Genomic DNA, 18,161 nt, shown 5'->3' on the forward strand with positions numbered 1-18,161 from the left:
TGACATCAATACATTAAAAATATTACAAATAATTTTAATTTTTTAAAAAAAAAAACAATGTTTTTACCGTGCAAAACATGCCACCCGGAGATTGAAGCGATCCAACTTCCATAATCCCCACATTTTTAAAATGTCATGTTTTGATGAAAAATTCCGTCAATAATATGTCATGTCAAACGACTGAAAAGGAGGTCACGCTGCTCTCATATATGACAAGGTAGAAATGAATTGCAACTTTCCTTGAAGGGCCCCATTTGCAATATCCCAAAAGCAATAATTAATGGGCTTTGGACCATCAAATTGATTGCCTGTTTGTCCTCAGTACTCCAAATCCTTCCGTAGCCAATCGAATGATTTGCAAATGATCCAGGAAGTTTAGAGAGACAAAATTGCTTACTCTATTCTGTTTTTTAAATTTGAAAAATGGAAGAAGGGGGAATGAATACTAGTTGTGAAAGACAACTAGTTTATTATATAAATTAAGTGGGAAAAAATGCAATAAAAATAAAAATAAATAAATAATGCACCACCTTCATTCACGTCAACTACTTGTTTCTTGCTCAGCTCCATTGCTTGTAGAGAGTTACCATTATTCTGCGAGAGAAGACTGGACCTTAGAGTTCACTGATCGCTTGGACCTTACAGAAGTCGAGGTTTACACTGGCTATCTTCTGAAAACTGCTGGTTAAGTTGTGTCAGCTCATAACAAGGACTCGCCTCTTCGTTTAAGAGAATTGCATTGGACGTGTTAAGAGGGAGACGAGTTTCATTGCAGACCCAAATCTTTAGCTGAGAAATATCGTGAGCTCTGCCGGGCATTGGTTCAGGTTCGCAAGACTTCCTGCATCCAATCCCAAGAGTTTGCATTGTATAGAAAAAGCTAGTGTTAGACTTCGGCATGCTAGTGTCAAATGGTGCGCAGCTTTGATCTTATGAATCTAACTAGGATCATTCAAGCGGTACCCGAAAACAAAAATAAGAACATTTCCAATCTTAAGAAACTGCAAAGCTAGTATCAGTTCCTTGGACATGAAGAATCAGTTGCAAACTTGAGATTTGCATATAATAATAGGATGCAAGCTTGAAGGTGACATTAGGAAAACCGTATTCTACACTGTATTTATCACAAGCTCGAGTTTTAAGATGTAACTTTACATGAATAAGCTAAAATCGAAAATCCAAATGATTCACTATGAGATTAGTGCTCAGTGTTGAAACTAGAAAGCAGGATCTGAAAGAAAGTTTTGATTCAAACTAGAGACATTGAGACAGCCCAAAATTGTGCGGATACTCTTTAAGTTTCTAATGATACGACCACATGTCGCAGCACGCAATAGAAAGTATCTTGGAACCAAAAGACCAAACCCGCTTAAAAGACAAAACCATACAAATTGCTCATTCTTGTGCTCAAGTTATTATTTCTCTCCTATGTTACAACTTGCATATTTTAGATATTTCCTAAGTTACATATAATCTACTATCCTTATCTTGGATGGCGCACATGCAGAGATTAGCCTCGTCTCTGCACCCGAACAATCAACCATTTACTTTTTTACACACCTCTCAACCTTGCAACCAGCTCATCCTGCACAAGCAATGCCACGAATGATTTAAGGAACATGCAAAATGAGGAGGATGATTCTAACATTTCTAGTCAATATGAAAATGCCAGTCTGAGGGCCACATCAGCATGCCAACTGATAAAATATATGCAGTTCTTCCTTTAAAGTTCATTGGCTGGTTTTGTCGAAGGCGACCCTTCTCCTCCCTTAATCCCTCCCACCGCATAGAGGCAGAGGGTTCACTTTTCTTTGATTCGTAACTAAGGCCTCCACCTTGTGAAGAGGGAGATGTACTGCTTGGACTAAAGGTGCAATGCAAATTAGCATCAATCCATTTGAACTACCAATGAGGAAACATATACTGTAATTATTAATTAGCCATTCTTTTCTGTATACTAATCACCAACACCCATATGACTAGATAGCAAAGACGTGGACCAGATAAACATAAGCTGTATACTTGCCTTCCTTCCTTTGGGTGAAAGACCTCGCTCTTTCAGGAGAGCCCGGAGCCTCTCTACTGTCAAACTGTAATAGTCCTTATCTGATGTGCGGCTATCAGATTCATCTGCATGCTCAAAAACCATTTCAAGGCTCAGTCAAAATACAAGTGAAGAGACCATCACTTAAATATTAGTTTGCATATGAACCGAACATGTCCTATAAATATAACAGATAGCTGACATCTAAGACATGCTGCTGCTAAACAAAGACCAACAGCCTCACCTTGTCGAGAACCAATCTGATTATTGCCTCTCTTTGCTGAAGCCCTGGAATTCAAAGCTTTTTCTGGGGCCCTGAAAATTGGTGGCAGCAAGAATCAAGGAGACTGAATTAAATATGCATAAAGGCTTTCCAATATAGAATTGTCACAGCAGAATGAAAAATGGCCGACGAACAAGCAAAGAAGAGGCATAAAAATAAATGCTCATGCTGATTACTTTAAACAGCAGGGACGGAACTGAAGCATGAAAGCCTCTCTAAATTCAAAAAAAAAAATTTGGTTGCAACACAATAATATAATGCTAGGAAACACAAACAGGCAGATCTTTTCAAGGAATGTGAAGCATCCTTTTCCAGTAATGATGGGAGCAATACCTCTTTCTAGAACCCTCATTTGCAGCTACCCCCTTCACATCCTTTGAACTGGAATCACCCTTCTGTTTATTAAGCTGGAGTGATCTTATCAGAATGTTTGTCTGGTTGGTCTTTATTTGTTGGCCCTCTGAGTATAAAGGGAGAGGAAGTCAGTTTTTCCAATATCCAATTATGCACTTGCATTGTTCAGAAATTCCAGGAGTTTGATTACATGAGATTAACCCCCACATTTCTTCAATTTATCAAATGATATAGATGATAGAAAAAGCCACACTGAAACAAAATAATATGGACATGATTCCTACACTGTTCATAGCAACAAAGAAAAATTAATATGATGGATAATCACCATAACAGTATAAATAGAGAGGATCAGCGTCTTGAATATTGTTTATGCATTTATACTTCACAAAAGGGCAAATCATAATCAACTCAGAGTATGTTTAAAAAATCCAGTATTTGAAGTTTAATTTAATAAAAAGAACTGGTGAGATCTAATAAACCTTGAGATTGCTAGCTAACTTAGCTTGTAAAGTCGATTGAAGTTCAGTCCAGGGACTTCAGAATGAGTCCAACTCCACCAGGAATATGGGGTTTTTGGATAAAGATCAATAATCCTCAGTGTGTGTAGCCCGACATAGGGCCCAAAAGAAGAAACTTATAAAAGTATCAAAGGTTTTGAAATCTTTCAATCCAAAGCAGCTTGAGATATTAGTTCATTTCACTTCATGATTAACTTTTCTATTTCAAGACACTGTTTCCAAATTCAAATACCTACCCCAGGCCAGAAACAACTCTTATCAAGAACATAAGCCAATGCAAAATGTACAAGGTAGCATGTGGCGAAATCCTACCCCCCCTCTTTTCCCCAAAAAGACAAAAACAAAAAATAGAAAATAAAAGAAAAAATGGGAGAAGTCAAACATAGGAGAATGCAGCTGCAAATTTTCTATAGCAAGTGCTTTCAAATTTTTGGAACTGCAATCCAATGATTTAAAAGCTAAAAAAAAAAAGTTTTCTTATTCTTTCTTCATTGACATATACCATCAGAGTACCAAGCTGGTCTTCGTAAAGAGTTTCATGATGCCTAGAATTTCAGCCAGGAAGGCCAACTCACATTGCTAGAAATCTACCATGTATGAAAACTAAACTAGCAGATACCAAGACTCTCCAGGATTAGACTGCCAAGTTAGAAAAATTATCCACATGGAAGCCTGAGGACAACATGAGCATCCAATTCTACAGTAAAATGTACTCTTTCTCTTTCCTAGGAGACCACAGGAGCAGCTTCTCTAAAACAAGAAATTTAACCAGTTATGTGAGACTATGACACCGATATCTCAGAACTAGAATCAGAAGAATGAAAACCCAGTCATGCTACATTTACTGATGACAAAACCTAAACGAAAACTTGGCTCTTTCCAAGTACAACATTTGATATAGCATAAATTCAGGGCTACGAATTGCATCAAACACTAAAGGTCAGAAAACCCAGAAAGCTAAAAACATAAATAGACCTGGGGGTGAAGTGTCATGCTCGCAAATATAAACCCGCATCCCACCCTGCATAAAATTTCCATCATTCGAGCAAGTTCTCAGCAAACTAGGAAAGAAGACAAACATTAACATAAAGCATCAAACCAAGACACCGCAAACGAAGACAAAACATAAGAAAGTAATAGAAAACAAGCCAGCCCTAATAACTTTAAATTACATAAACAACATTCTCTCCATTGAAATCTTATAACAGCAATCGAAAAAATCCACAGCCTTTTTCCTCATTGTCAGTAATCACAATCTTTAAAACCTCACTAATGTTAATTACCCATTGTAGAAATATGAATAATTCTATAAATACGGACCAGTAGTCAGTAAATTCCTCACTTAGAATTTAGACAAAGACACACTGTCTTAACTAAAATAAATAATTAAACAACTCTGTGAGTAAAAAGTAAAGAAGAAATATATCAAGGGAAGAGAATGACCGGATTGGAGGAGGAAGAGGAGACAGTGGAGGACAAGAAGCCGCGGGAGGGAAGATTGGCGAGGAACTTGGAAGCACCGGCAGCCTTTGGACTGGAATCGGATGGATGAGAAGAAGAGGTCTCCATGGAGATTGAAAGGAAGGAAAACCCTCGGTGGCAAGTACGGATAGAGAGAAAGGGTAAGGCCCGCAAGTATGTGACAGTCAAAAATTTAGAACAGGGGCTTGGACTTGTGCTCCTGTGGCGGTATGTTGGTGTGTGTGGGTGATGGGTTACACTTTGCTATTTATACGGGGAAGTGGGATTATTTTCTGACTGCTGAGAAACGGAGGAAATTACAACATTATAAAGGAAAAATAAAAGAGGTAAAATAAATTCAAGGTCTCTTAAGTTTTGAAATTAGTCATTTTAGCCCCCTCACTTCAATTTTGATCACTAAAGGCTTTGATTTTTTCATTCGGACTGGTTTTTTTTTGCGGCGTTGTCGTGTTTATCAAAATATTTGATTTTTTTCAGATTTTTTTTATATTTTTAGACTATTTTGATGTGCTGGTGTTAGAAATAATTTTTAAAAAATAAAAAATATTATTTTAATATATTTCTAAGTAAAAAGCATTTTGAACAACAACAGTTACAACAATGTCAACTATTCCATTCGGATCTATCTAGTATACGAGGACTTTTAATGATGTTTATTTCAAGAAATCAATGATTTTGATTATATATAGAGATTAGATTAATCTGAAAAAAAAATTTGAGAATCAAATTGAATAAAAAATTAAATAAAGGAGCAAAATTTATTTTTTTAAAAAATAAAAACCTAAAATCCCAAAGACACCAAATAACTTAAGAATAAAATCAAATTAAAGTGTCATCTCTTCCCACTGCTCACTTTTCTGATCTTTTAATTATTTTCTTTTCTACAATAAAAAAACTAAATTTCCTTTTCTAATTTTTTTTTATGATTGAAAGTTATTGGAGAAAATGTAGAGGATGACTAGTTATTTGTTGATGCAAACAACACAGTTTTTCTTTCTATGTTTTTTAGTTTTTTTATATTAAACACAATTTAGTTTTTTTTTCAAGATATAAAAATAGGTCATAATATATTTTTTGGTATTTAACTTACATGCGAGATAAAATTAATTATTAATTTAAAATCTTAAAGTGGTGTTTAGTAATAAAAAAAATCAATGCATTTACATTTTAGTTTCCTTAAAATATATAAAATTATGAAACTCATGTTTTTTTTTATAGTAGTAAAAGTTTGATTATTTGTGATTTTTTAAAACGTGGCATGTGTTGTGCAAATTATATTTTTGCTCAATGAAGATTTTCATGGTTAAAACCGTCATTTCATAGTTAAAATATTTTTCTATGGTCAAAACTGATTTTTTATGGTCAAGATGGGTTTTTTTTAACACTTATTTTAGCTTTAAAATAAATAATAACAACAACAACCGTAGCAGCAGCAGCCACCCTGTTGATGGGTGGTGCAACGGGGGCTGAACATTTTGCAATTATCTCATCCTCTCTCGTGCACAAATTTCTTTTCTCTCAAATCAATCTCAACCATCGAATCAAATTGCCCAAATAAATCTCAATTGTTAAATCAAAGTCTTATATAAGCTCACACATGGCGCACTGGAGCCCAAACCAATCCCAGTTGTTCGATCAAAATGGCTTCATCCAAGCTTATCCGCACATGGTCATAGACCAAGTAAGGCACTAGGCCTTTTCATCAGGGGTCTAGTACATGGACTGGGCGATAGGCCTGTACAACCCTCTATCTAGCCAACAAAAATTCTAGAAAGGGATGGATTGGATGTTGGCATTTTTGTTTATTCAGGTTAATAATCTATTCCTTTCGGTAGTATTGGTCATGAAAAAACAAATCAATCAAAAATAATAATTCAAAATAAATTAAATAATAATTTAAAAAATAAAAATTAAATTTAAAAAAAATTAAAAAAATCTAAAAGAATAAAATCAAAAATAAAATCCAATTAGAAATAATCAATATAAATAAAATAATTTCAATTCAAAAAAAAACTAATTCAAAAAAAAAAAATGAAGGATTGGTTTAATTTTTTGAATGATTAGCATGCAATCTAAAAAAAAAACTAAATCAAGATAAAACCAGTGTGAATAGACTCACATCCACCACCCAGCATGGTTGGATCTATCATGAGAAATCAGAAAACACATTAGATGATATTTTTTGAAAGTTGTGAGGCGCCGCCCTCGCTACCCAAAGGTGATGAGACGCGGTATATGTTTGCTGATTTCTTTTTTATTTTAATTGATTGAAAGAAAAAAATAATCCCTTCTAAATATTAACAAAAAAAACTAAGTATGAAAAAGTAAAAAATACCCCAAAAAACTTCAGATAATAGCAGGGAAAATATGTGGGAAAATACAAAAAAAGCTCATAAAACAAAAGTTTTAAAAATTCAAGTCGAAAGTTAATTGAGTAATTAGACTGTAAAAAAATTGAAAATCCTATTACACCCCTCTAAGCATCATGCATTTATTTATTTTTATTCAAGGGTAATGAAGTATTTCCATGTAAAACAAAATTACGGAAAACGTTCACACCCTCCAACAATTATACACTTACATTTATATGCTGTAAAATGATAATATTACCCCTGTTTTTCTTTTTTTAAGGCAACCAATAGGATTGCTTTTTCCAAGGGCAAAATGGGAGAAACACAGGATGGCTGTTTAGAGCATGGGTAATAATTGAGCAAACAGTCTAAACTCTAAACTATTGAAGGCCAAAACGTGGCATCAGCAAAAAAATATCGACTACTACTTAGAAATAGCCACATGTCAGCATCAAAGCCACGTCATTTTCCAAGTCATTCAGTAAATGTCAAACTTGTGCGCCATGCGCGCTGTGGCGCATACTAGATTGCCACGAAAGTGGCCGCCATGAAGAATCGGATAAGAAAGGTCCCTTCCTTAAATAAGAAACAAATTTATAGGACTACAAGGATAAGCTTTACCCATGTAATTCGTCAACTACTTTGACCACTCTTCTGCATCACCACCAATGCTCCCTCACACTCCCCCACTATCCACGTGTCCTTTTCTACCTTTTTAAAAATCTTTTTTCTAGTAATGTGGTGTAAATAATATTTTTCAATTTATTTATTTATTTGATTTGAAATTATTAATGACTCTAAGAAATTAGTATATTTAAAATATTTTTTTAATGTGGAACTAGATCTTTGTTTATTATTATCTTTTCATTTATAAGAAGATATTATTTTCAATAGTTGCTTTTTAAAAAAAATTAAAATATAAGATAATAATATAAAAAGTAAATTGATTTACTCTTCTTTGTAGCAAAATTTTTAAAATAAAAATATGATATTTTAAGTACTATACACCTGAAATAATTATTCATTTTGAACGTGAATTCTTCTTCTTTTTGTTAAGAAAAAAAAAAGTCATTTTTAATGGAAAGAAAGTCAAAATCTTAACGGTGATAAAGTGTGGGAATAAAAAGAACAAAGTGAGATGGGTGGTAGGGGATAAAGGAAGAGACGTTGTATTTACTCAGGAGAGATGCTATCATTGTCAGCATTGTAATAAAAAAAAAAACAGAGAGAGAGAAAGACCTGCCTTGGATTTGCGCGCACAGAGAAGAAGAGAGACACTAGTCGACCTTTCTATACCGAGAAGAGAGATTGGTGAGTGGTGGAAAAATGGCAAGCATGCAGCTTATGAGAAGGGAAAGTGCTTTTGTTCATGAGGTTACGCAAGACAGTCCAAAAAGTCCAGAAGCAAGGCTGGGAATGAAAGTAGAGGATCTATGGGATGTTCAAGAACCACAGTTAACTCCAACTGAGAAACTTAACGCTTGCTTTGAGGGTATCCCTGTCTCTGCCTTCCCTCCCGCTCCTTCTTCTCAAGGTAAATAAATAATAGATACCCCACTTGTGTTAAAGCTGTAACTTGTATGTTAAAGTTATGAATTAGAGTGATCATGATCACTTTGGTTGTTTTGGTGTTGTTTATGATCAAGAGTGGAACTTTTTGGATACCCTTTCTGTTTTTTATGGACTTCTTTCTTTCTATAGGAAAAATATTTACTTTTTATTTGGTTTTGTAGTGATCGAGATAAAATCAGACACCAGTCTAGCAGAGGCTGTTCGTATACTTGCAGAACACAAGATTCTTAGTGCTCCTGTGGTGGATGTTGATGCTCCTGAGGATGCTAGTTGGATTGACAGATATATTGGAGTTGTTGAGTTTGCTGGGATTATAGTGTGGATTTTACATCAGGTTAGGTAGCTGGCAAGCTCGCTAGCCAATTTTGTTTTTCTGTTTTGACTAATGAAAGTGATTCCAGCATCCTTTTTATGTTTTCTTTCTATTATTTTTGATGAATATGTTCTGTTTATTATTAGAAATTGGATAGGAAAAATAATGAAGGCAGGCTCGTTTATTTGATCTGTCAACAGTTTGTAATGTTTGACAATACAATCAATCCTTAACAAGAAGATTTAGAGAGGTATCAGGATATGTTGTATCTGAGACAGAATGGGATACGCATTTTTTTTTCTTTATTTATTGATGTTGCTTGTGATCCTGTTTGTTCGTTGATTTTCTCAATTTATTGATGCTGCCTGTGATCCTGTCAATGCTTGTATATAAGGTGATAGCAACTGAAATTTTCATTTCTTCTTAAAAAAGTTATTTTAGTCCTGTCGAACTATGAGAATGAGATCTATGGTGTTCTTTGTCTATTATTCTTGTGCTCTGGAGATCTTTTCTGAATGGTAATTGAAAATGGGATATTTATATTTTTTTCTCCAGTCGGAACCTCCATCACCCAGAAGTCCAACCTCGGGATCAGCTCTTGAAGCGGCTGTTAATAGAGTGACCAATGCTGCTAGTCTCGGAACCTTAGGTCCTGAAGATGCTGCAGCAACTTCTGGAAATTTTTTTGAGGCTCTGACTTCTTCCGAATTCTACAAGAACACAAAGGTTATGATTCATTCTTTGATGTTAATATAAAGCTTGTTAATCCTGATATTGTATTGGATCATCCATGCTAACTTGAGATCATACAGGTTCGAGACATTGCAGGGTCATTCCGTTGGGCACCGTTTCTCGCTTTACAGAAATCAAACTCCTTTCTGACCATGCTTCTGTTGCTTTCGAGTTACAAGATGAAGAGCATTCCAGTGGTTGATCTGGGTGAGGCGAAGATTGACAACATCATCACCCAGTCTTCTGTTATTCACATGTTAGCGGAATGTGCTGGGCTTCAATGGTTTGAAAGTTGGGGAACAAGGAAACTTTCTGAAATTGGTCTTCCCTTGATGGCCCCTGATCGTATAGTCAAGGTGCTTCACCTTTTCCTGTAAAGTATTCTTTAATCGGGTTCAGGGTGACTTGCATTCATGCTTATTTCTAATGCTTTGATCAGTTTATTGTGTTTAGCAATGCATGGAATGAATCATTGTGATGTATGAGTGTGTTTATGTTGGCTACGGGCCAATAAATCTTTGCATGCAAATAAATTGAGATTTTAATGGCACGTTTGAAATCTTGTCCCCAACTGAGAGCAGGTTTTTCTTGCCAGCAAGACTCCATTTTCCCTTGGTGTTTTTTTTTTCTTTCAAGCAGACATGATAGGTTGTTTTGAAGGTTTACAGGCTAATGATACTCACTGAATAGTTACTTGTCTGTTTTAGGTGTACGAGGAAGAACCAGTGCTCCAGGCATTTAAGCTGATGAGGAAAAAAAAAATTGGTGGAATACCTATTGTTGATAGTAGCGGTGGAAAGGTAGTAGGCAACATAAGTATAAGAGATGTCCATTTCCTTTTAACTGCACCAGAGATCTACCACGATTATAGGTTTGTGGCTCCATTTACCCCCTAGACCGTGTTTTATTTGGTAGTTCATTTTTATAAAATGTCCTGCGTTTTGTGGTTGATAATTGGAGCTCTCAGGGAGCCTAAAATATGCCTGGTCATATTGGTTCTCAAATTTATAAGGATTTTGTTGATGATAATAATAAGCTGGTATTTAGAGTCGATTTGGAAGCTGATGGAATTGCAAACTTTGATGATGATCAATTCTTAACAGTACATGGTCATATATTGATGAATCCATGAATATCTCAGGGTGGGCTCCAAGGGGTAAAAATCAGTTAAAAATTCTTGTAAAACTGAAGCTTGTAAGATCTTAGTTTAGCATCAAGCTTTCTTTTCCATCTCAGTACCACCACTCATTTAAAATACTTTTGACAGATCCATCACGGCAAAGAACTTCTCGACTGCAGTTAACGGCTACTTGGAGACGCATCAAGAAATCTCACCTTTTGTGCGTGGCATGGTGATATGCACAAAAAACTACTCCATTAAAGAATTGATCATGAAGCTTGATTCTGAGAAAATCCACCGGGTATATGTCGTGGATGATGCTGGGAATCTGGAAGGGGTGATCACACTGAGGGATATACTATCAAGGCTTGTACACGAGCCCCGTGGCTACTTTGGTGATTTCTTTGACGGAGTGCTGCCATTACCTTCGAATAGTAGAGTTTAAAGAGGTATTATAATGATCTGGTCATTTCCTAATAACTGACGGTGTTTTTCTAGTGTTTCTGCTAATCTCCTGATGATCATTAGACGTCTGGTAAATGTGGTGGTTGTAACATCGGTGAGCACCCTTGTAATGAGTTTTCCACCGCTCGGACATTGTTTCACTTTCTGTTTATCTTTGATGTACAACAGAACTCGATTTTGAACCCCTTTGTGTTGGAATCAAATAAGCAGGGCTTATTCTGCTTGTCTCACTAAGCTGAATGCTGAGTTTTCCATTTAGTAAATTTGCATGTTTTTACAGTTACTCTCCAAGCGTATTTTCTGTTTTGTGCCCCTGTGCTTTTCTTTTCTTCTATATTCTGGGCGGAGTCTTTTATACTCCGCAATAAAGCAGCAAGCATCTGATATGTTTTGATTTATTTTCTTGAGAATTGGATTTTCTTTCTTGGAACAACTCCACCGTGCCTCGTTAGGTGGCCTAGGAGAACACTCTGAATGACACGAGGGGAAAAATAAGTAACAGGAAGACCCTATCAAAGAACTTAGAGCAGGTTCCAAAGATTTCTGAGGCTGGACACCTTCTGATTCCAACAATATCTTTTTGATTCTTTCGTGGGTCAAGACCATTCCAAAAATATTTCTAGCTCAGCTGGATTAGCGGACTGTGGATTCTGATAGAGCAAAATTCATGCTGAGCGGCAGACAGTGGACTGTTGATTTCTGGTATTGCATGTTGCTGTATTTTTGTGTTTTATGTTGATCTCAAGGATAACGTCTCCTTCAGTGGCATCCAGAAAATCAAGAAAAACCTTTTGCATCTAATACAATACACACATTCAGAATATTGATTTTTACAATTATATTTTTTTGTTCTCTTGAATATTCTCTACTGCCGGTACTTGTTTCTGGACAACTAAGCAATTCCGCACCAAAACTGGATGATTCTCTTTGGAGGCAAGAGAACCGTCTTTACACTACATTCCACCGCGAATCCGCAAGTTCCTTCATCAAGCAAGAAAGAGCAAGCTTTTCTGAATGTCTTACACGTGGGTAGTGTCATTTTCTCCTCGAGCAAAGAATCAAATCAAACTTTTTCCTAAATGTCTTCTCTTGTGGTATCTATAACATTATTTTCAGTTCAAGCCACTACATAACCTATTTTAATGAAAAGACAGACAGGTTCCCTCATCGATGCAAGGCCGATCCTTCTTGTTGGCTGCAAATGGGAGCAACAAAAATCCACGGGCATTCCAATGTTTTACCACAGAGAGGTTCATATGCCTCCACTTAATGTGGGAGGTAGTATTTCACATCTAGGCAAACGAGTGATGTAACTTGTCTGACCAAGGCTGTATCAAGAAAAAACAAGCCGAGAGCCATGGCAACAATTTTGAAAGGGCAATAAAAGCACATGATGATCTGGCCCTCTGAATCGTATTCCTTGGTTTTAAGCAAAAGACACAGCATGTTTACTAGTCACATGTATTCGTAAGCATGCGGGGTATATGCTAATTAGCTCAGGGACCTCGTGCCCCCACCAGGTCGAGTTCCGATAAGTGACAAAAAGCCAACCATGAACCACCTGCCTGAAACCATTATTGAATGGGGCCTTTTCTTTCCAGAAACTTGTAGTTGCAGACAAATCATAGTATTGATTCGGAAGTTTCACCTCTGGACATTAAAAAGAGAGCACAGGCACTCGCTGGAGCAGACCACTGTACTGAAATCTCTCTGAGAAAGTGTGAACGCCAACCTTCCCTCCTTTCCCTCATTTCATTTTGTTGCAAACATAACAACAGTGAAGATCTCTTCCCACTAGTATAAGACCATCTCAAACCTCATGCTCAACACGTTAAAAGGGATCCAGAATAAAAAGCAAGCATGATCAGGATGCATCAAACTAAAAAGCTTTGGGTTTTCAGTCGCCAAGGCATTGAATGATTTCTACAACCTAACCGATTGGCTGTCTATTTTCATCAGGACTATGTTTCTAGGGATTCCCAATAGAGAATGCAAGGCATCTTCCACAAGATGGTGCGAATCAAGAGTCTATCACCCATAACTAAACGACTTGACAGCCTTTTCCCAAATCATGTTCTATAAGACATAAAGTACTTCCCTATATGATAGCAAGAGATGCATTCAGATAATATTTGCAGGCTGCTGAAATAACATTTTACCCTATTTGGATGTTACTTGCTTCAAGAAATAGGCATTCTCCAAGAAATAAACTGCTCTTCCCAATTGCTGAAGCCTTTCAAAGGCCTAACAGAACTTCAAAAACCATGCAAATTCAATTTAACACCAGAAGAAGGAAATGATACCTCACAAATCTCTTACCGATTGCAACATGCTAACCAGACAAATTTCTACACGAACTAGATTCTACTCCATTAGCTACGCTACTACCCCCCTGCATCAAACGGGCACATGTTCTGGGTCAATCTCAAATAATTGGGTTTACAAAGCGTAATAACTAGTTCTAAGACAATCAGAACCCTGTGTTATGACCGGTCAGAGTCACAGGACCTCGGAACCTAACCAAAAATATACACGGGGACAAGCTCTACTCGTGTCTGCATGGATTTGATACACTATAAATACAAATTGTCACTGGTATCAAGTTACATGAACCCTAGCATTCCTCCCTCGTTAGAATCATAGACCTTTAAGTGATAAGAAACTTATGAATGAATCCTAAGAAACACTGAAATATATAGTATTCCACTTTGTTAGGCACTTCTACATTTTCCAATATAAAAACTTGTTCAAAATTGCCAACTTATTAGAATCCCTTATGGAGCTTTTCAGGTTTTCCAATACTGTCAAGGCTCTACCTCAGGACCTCCATAACCAAAGTTAAAAAGTAGTGAGAAAAGCTTTGATCACACTTTCATTTAACACTTCTTCATCTTCTAGTGCAAAATGTAAAAAATTGTCAGCTTATATGATCCCTCATCCCATCATGATATACATTCAAATCATTTGCAATCAAATATTTTGCAAATACAATACAATAGAATGCTCTATCTCTAGGAGTTTCTAACTGATATTGACGTTAAAACAGAAAGATAACATTTCATAGCTTCGATCCCATTACTCTCCTCGCACACATTACTTAGTCAATCACTGAAAATTGCATTGCCAAATATTACATGCCAATTGGAAAAAGTATGCTTTGTGGTGATTTGGTGACAGTAGAAATACATGAACAAGAAAGAATTCACAAGTAAAAAACCTATGGTCTATAATACATGTACAAAGTTTTATATAAAAGGGAGAACTGTTCGACTCAGAAGCCTGTGTTTAAAACATTACACTAAGAAAATACAAAAAGAAAAAGAAAGCATATGATCCAGATACAGCAAATAGTAAACTCTCTCTTTTCTAATCCTTGACAAGAACTTCTTACCTGTTAAAAGAGTCATGAATCCTATGAACTCTTTCTTCTAAGATGGTGAAGAACAAGGGGGGTCCCTTCAAACAAATCAATTAAATAATTCTCCAAATCATCTGGTGTGTACTTTATGTATTTCCCAGCATGTCTTCCACCCTCTAGCTGACTACCAAACCTTCCCATAAATGAGCGATAAGCTGGTAATACCTTTTGAGATATGGATATTCGAAGCTCTTCACGAAGTTGAGGATCTAGGACCTTCCAACCAGTCTGAATCCTATATATTTCCTCAAAGCACGCATTGAAATTCTTGAACCTTTCCTTCAAAGCCACTTTGGAGGCATTATTAGAACTCCCACCAATCCCTTCATCCTTCAAGCATGACAAGGCCTTAGTCCAAGCAGCCCTCAGATACGCTGTGGCATATTGGCGTATTTGGCCACGGTGTTTGCGGACCCATTGATCTCCCAAAATCTTAATAAGTTCTGAATCCTTAACTTTTTGCACCATGTACAGAATATTATTCATACGAAATATATACTGCATTGCACCATCCTCATACAGTGTTGATTTCTCCTCGAGATTAGACTCCAAAGTCGATAACAAGGCCAACAATCTCCTTGCTATAGGACTCAAGCTCTCTAACTGTAATCTCTCACCATCATCATTTTGCAATCCATTTAACTCATCATCATCATCGTTCTCCAAAAGTGAATTCAGCGTATCACTATAATCCACAAGCAGTTTCACATAATTCATCACATACCGTGTAAGTGGATGAATCACTCCACCTAACATAGGCTTCCTAGAAGTCTCACTTTTCACAGCATTCTCAAACTCCACAAAAGTCCCTTTAGCCGCCCTTCCCAAACCAGCCAACACTCCTTTCGCCTCACTGTACACAAACTCATCCGTAACCATAGCTTCCAAATCTGGGAAAACACCAGACAATGCATCATACATATCCAAAATCCTAAACAGCTTCTCCGGTGACCTCCTTCCAATAGCCACTGCCTCTGCAAAATTCAACAACTGCATCAAACACCCTTTTGCAGTCTCATTAAAACAAACCTCCCTGGCCGAATCCGACCCACTAAAAATCACATCACAAAGCCTTTTCTCTCCTCTCAAAAGAACCTTAACACCAATCTTAACAGCCCGAACCCACTTCTTCATCTTCTCATCCAAAGGCTTCCACTCTATCTTCTGCACTTCCTCAATACTCAACTTCTCAACACCCAAAATAACCAAACACTCGTCCAAAGCATCCCTTCTCACACTACTATAAACCTGTACACACTCTTTCTCATACCCTGATCGCATCATTCTATCAGCAATCCCTTTCAAATCCATAACCGCCTCGTTATTAATCAAATCAACACACAAATCATCTCCTAAACTCGCTCCTCTCTCGTGAAAACACACACTCCCAGTCTCCACTTCTCCAAAATTCTCAAACTCCTCGTCAATTTCCCCTTCATTCGCTGCAAATGAAAGCGAAACCCTCCTAATAGATCCATACAAACTTTCCGCGTCAAGCGGAACAGTATTCCTTATCAGAATATGCCCAAACTCCTCTTCCAATCTCGACATAGCCACTTGAACCAGAGTCTCCGCCCGGTCCAAAACCTCCGAATCAGGCCCGACCGATAAATTATCTAACAAATCAAGAATCTCATCAATAGCAGCTAAATAATATCTAGATTCCTCCGCCGAGTCATCCCAGGAAGAAGCTCCGGCGTTGGAGGGCATGCCGGAGTCTGACCGGAGAATGATCTTCTCGGCGGCGTCTAGAATGGAGGACTGAGATTCCGAATCGGTTTTGATGAAGTCGGATATGTTCGATAAACGGTTATCAAAACTCGAAAGGATTAATAACATGTCTTCGCGTACATTTTTTGTAGTGTTTAAGCTGTTCACGATCTGCTGCGCTGTTGCCATGACACGGTCGTCTGCTCCACCGCCTCCTCCTCCTCCCCCTCCGCTGGTTAGACTGCTTGTCGTGGTGGTTGTGGCCATTTGATTTTTGGGATTTTAGGGATTTTGTGGAAAGGGTTGAAGTGAACTGTTTTTTTTTTTTTTTTAAGTGAGCGAAGTAATCGGGTTTGCTTTCGTTTGGTTGGCCTGCTGGTCTGAATTTCTTTTTTCCTTTCTTTATTTTCAGAGAGTTTTATGGTTTTGTAGTTGTAGACAAGAGAGAACAGAAGTACTTGTGTCGAGTCAGGCTAGACTTGTCGTACTTGTTGATTTGGTAAACTACAATCTAGCCCCTACATATTTCATGATATTTCATTTCAGACACTATAGTTTTACATTTCTATTATACCCCAAATCCGTGCACTAACAGCATCAGTCTACAACCCAATTTGCATTGTACTAGAGCTCAAAAACGTCAAATGATGAGATTTCTTAGTTACCCAATTTCTATTATATTGTTTTGTCGTGAAAAATATGAGTTCTGCACGATTTTTTTTACAAGGGCCGAAGTGAAACATTATTGTAAATTTAGGAACTAAATAATAGTTTACTCTCGTTGCTCTGCTTGTTTGGATGGTGTACAGTCAGGCGTGTGCTGCTGCTTGTTTTTGAGTTTTACAACTCTTCGAATGCTGGAATTCTTCTGTAACTATGTTTTAAATAAAACGCAACCGTAGTTGTACAGGTAAACTAGCGTGGTAATAATTGTTTTTTAAATAATTTTTTATTTTGAAATATATGTTAATATATATTTTTTTTTAAATTATTTTTAACATCAGTATATAAAAACGATCCAAAATATATAAACTATATTAAATTTTAATAAAAAAATTAAAATTTTTTAAAAACACAATTTACACCATTTTCCAAACATGTTAGCGCATGCTGACTGCCGAAGAGGAGGATACGATGAGAATAAGAATTCAAGTTTGGCGGACGTAGCGGTGTCCAATATTTGTATGCAAGGGAAGACAGATGGGTGAAATGAGACTTTTTGAAGGCGAAATTATTTGTTTTTAATTTTTTTGTTTTTAATTATTTTTTTTCATGTCTAAATTGTTTTAATATGTTAATATTAAAAATAAATTTTAAAAAATAAAAAAATATACTATTTTAATACATTTCTAAACAAAAATATTTTAAAAAATAATTACTATAATGTTTAAACGGGATGTTAGACTTAAAAGAAACTGTTTTCTTTTTAGAGAAAAAATTTAAAATTGTTAAAAAAACAAATTAATATTTCAAATTTCTAAAAAGTTGAAGTTAAAAGAAAAGGAAAATTGAAATTTAATACTCAAAATGCAATATCTTTCCATATGGAAAACTAGTTTTTTTATTTTTTTAATTTATATTGAGTTTAAAAAATAGTTGTTCAATATACTTTTTCACGGTTTTTCAAATAAAGAAAGAACATGGACGATGTAATTTTTTCTTTATCATAAAAGCATATTTTAGAAATGTAAGATATTAGCAAAAAAATATATATTTTTATATCTAGTCAATGTCATAGATTTAATTCTTATTATAAATTTAAAATAAATTCTTTTAAGTTGATAATATAACTTTTT

General features: G+C 36.1%; 3 protein-coding genes across 3 annotated transcripts; 1 reads left to right on the plus strand and 2 right to left on the minus strand.

Moving 5' to 3' along the window:
• Nucleotides 1–1,230: 1,230 nt before the first annotated feature.
• Nucleotides 1,231–4,925, minus strand: LOC7454549 (uncharacterized). The gene is made up of 6 exons (XM_006376839.3): nucleotides 4,646–4,925; nucleotides 4,178–4,223; nucleotides 2,661–2,787; nucleotides 2,289–2,359; nucleotides 2,027–2,130; nucleotides 1,231–1,585 (listed from the first exon to the last, which is right to left on the minus strand). Exons 1-6 carry the CDS (start codon nucleotides 4,769–4,771, stop codon nucleotides 1,553–1,555), a joined length of 507 nt encoding a protein of 168 aa, XP_006376901.1. The 5' UTR covers nucleotides 4,772–4,925; the 3' UTR covers nucleotides 1,231–1,552.
• Nucleotides 4,926–8,235: 3,310 nt separating this feature from the next.
• LOC7454550 (SNF1-related protein kinase regulatory subunit gamma-1) lies at nucleotides 8,236–11,467 on the plus strand. The gene is made up of 6 exons (XM_002318092.4): nucleotides 8,236–8,569; nucleotides 8,769–8,941; nucleotides 9,476–9,646; nucleotides 9,733–10,008; nucleotides 10,360–10,523; nucleotides 10,920–11,467. The coding sequence occupies exons 1-6, from the start codon at nucleotides 8,362–8,364 to the stop codon at nucleotides 11,215–11,217; spliced, it is 1,290 nt and encodes a 429-aa protein (XP_002318128.1). The 5' UTR covers nucleotides 8,236–8,361; the 3' UTR covers nucleotides 11,218–11,467.
• A 2,867-nt stretch (nucleotides 11,468–14,334) lies between these two features.
• On the minus strand, nucleotides 14,335–16,818 carry LOC7484472 (exocyst complex component EXO70B1). Its single transcript, XM_002318687.4, has one exon. It carries the CDS (start codon nucleotides 16,630–16,632, stop codon nucleotides 14,650–14,652), a length of 1,983 nt encoding a protein of 660 aa, XP_002318723.2. The 5' UTR covers nucleotides 16,633–16,818; the 3' UTR covers nucleotides 14,335–14,649.
• Between the last annotated feature and the right edge of the window lie 1,343 nt (nucleotides 16,819–18,161).

This window comes from Populus trichocarpa, chromosome 12 (genome assembly GCF_000002775.5).
Source record: "Populus trichocarpa isolate Nisqually-1 chromosome 12, P.trichocarpa_v4.1, whole genome shotgun sequence".
NCBI lineage: Eukaryota > Viridiplantae > Streptophyta > Magnoliopsida > Malpighiales > Salicaceae > Populus > Populus trichocarpa.

What these genes read in the sequence shown, in the direction of transcription:
- LOC7454550 (XM_002318092.4), top strand. Translation starts at nt 8,362, where the DNA reads ATGGCAAGCATGCAGCTTATGAGAAGGGAAAGTGCTTTTGTTCATGAG. An exon ending in TAGTGTGGATTTTACATCAG is followed by an intron (nt 8,942 to 9,475) that starts GTTAGGTAGCTG and finishes TTTTTTCTCCAG; the next exon opens with TCGGAACCTCCATCACCCAG. An exon ending in CCCCTGATCGTATAGTCAAG is followed by an intron (nt 10,009 to 10,359) that starts GTGCTTCACCTT and finishes TGTCTGTTTTAG; the next exon opens with GTGTACGAGGAAGAACCAGT.
- LOC7454549 (XM_006376839.3), bottom strand. Translation starts at nt 4,771, where the DNA reads ATGGAGACCTCTTCTTCTCATCCATCCGATTCCAGTCCAAAGGCTGCC. An exon ending in CCTCTTCCTCCTCCAATCCG is followed by an intron (nt 4,224 to 4,645) that starts GTCATTCTCTTC and finishes AATTTTATGCAG; the next exon opens with GGTGGGATGCGGGTTTATAT. An exon ending in AATGAGGGTTCTAGAAAGAG is followed by an intron (nt 2,360 to 2,660) that starts GTATTGCTCCCA and finishes ACCAATTTTCAG; the next exon opens with GGCCCCAGAAAAAGCTTTGA.
- LOC7484472 (XM_002318687.4), bottom strand. Translation starts at nt 16,632, where the DNA reads ATGGCCACAACCACCACGACAAGCAGTCTAACCAGCGGAGGGGGAGGA.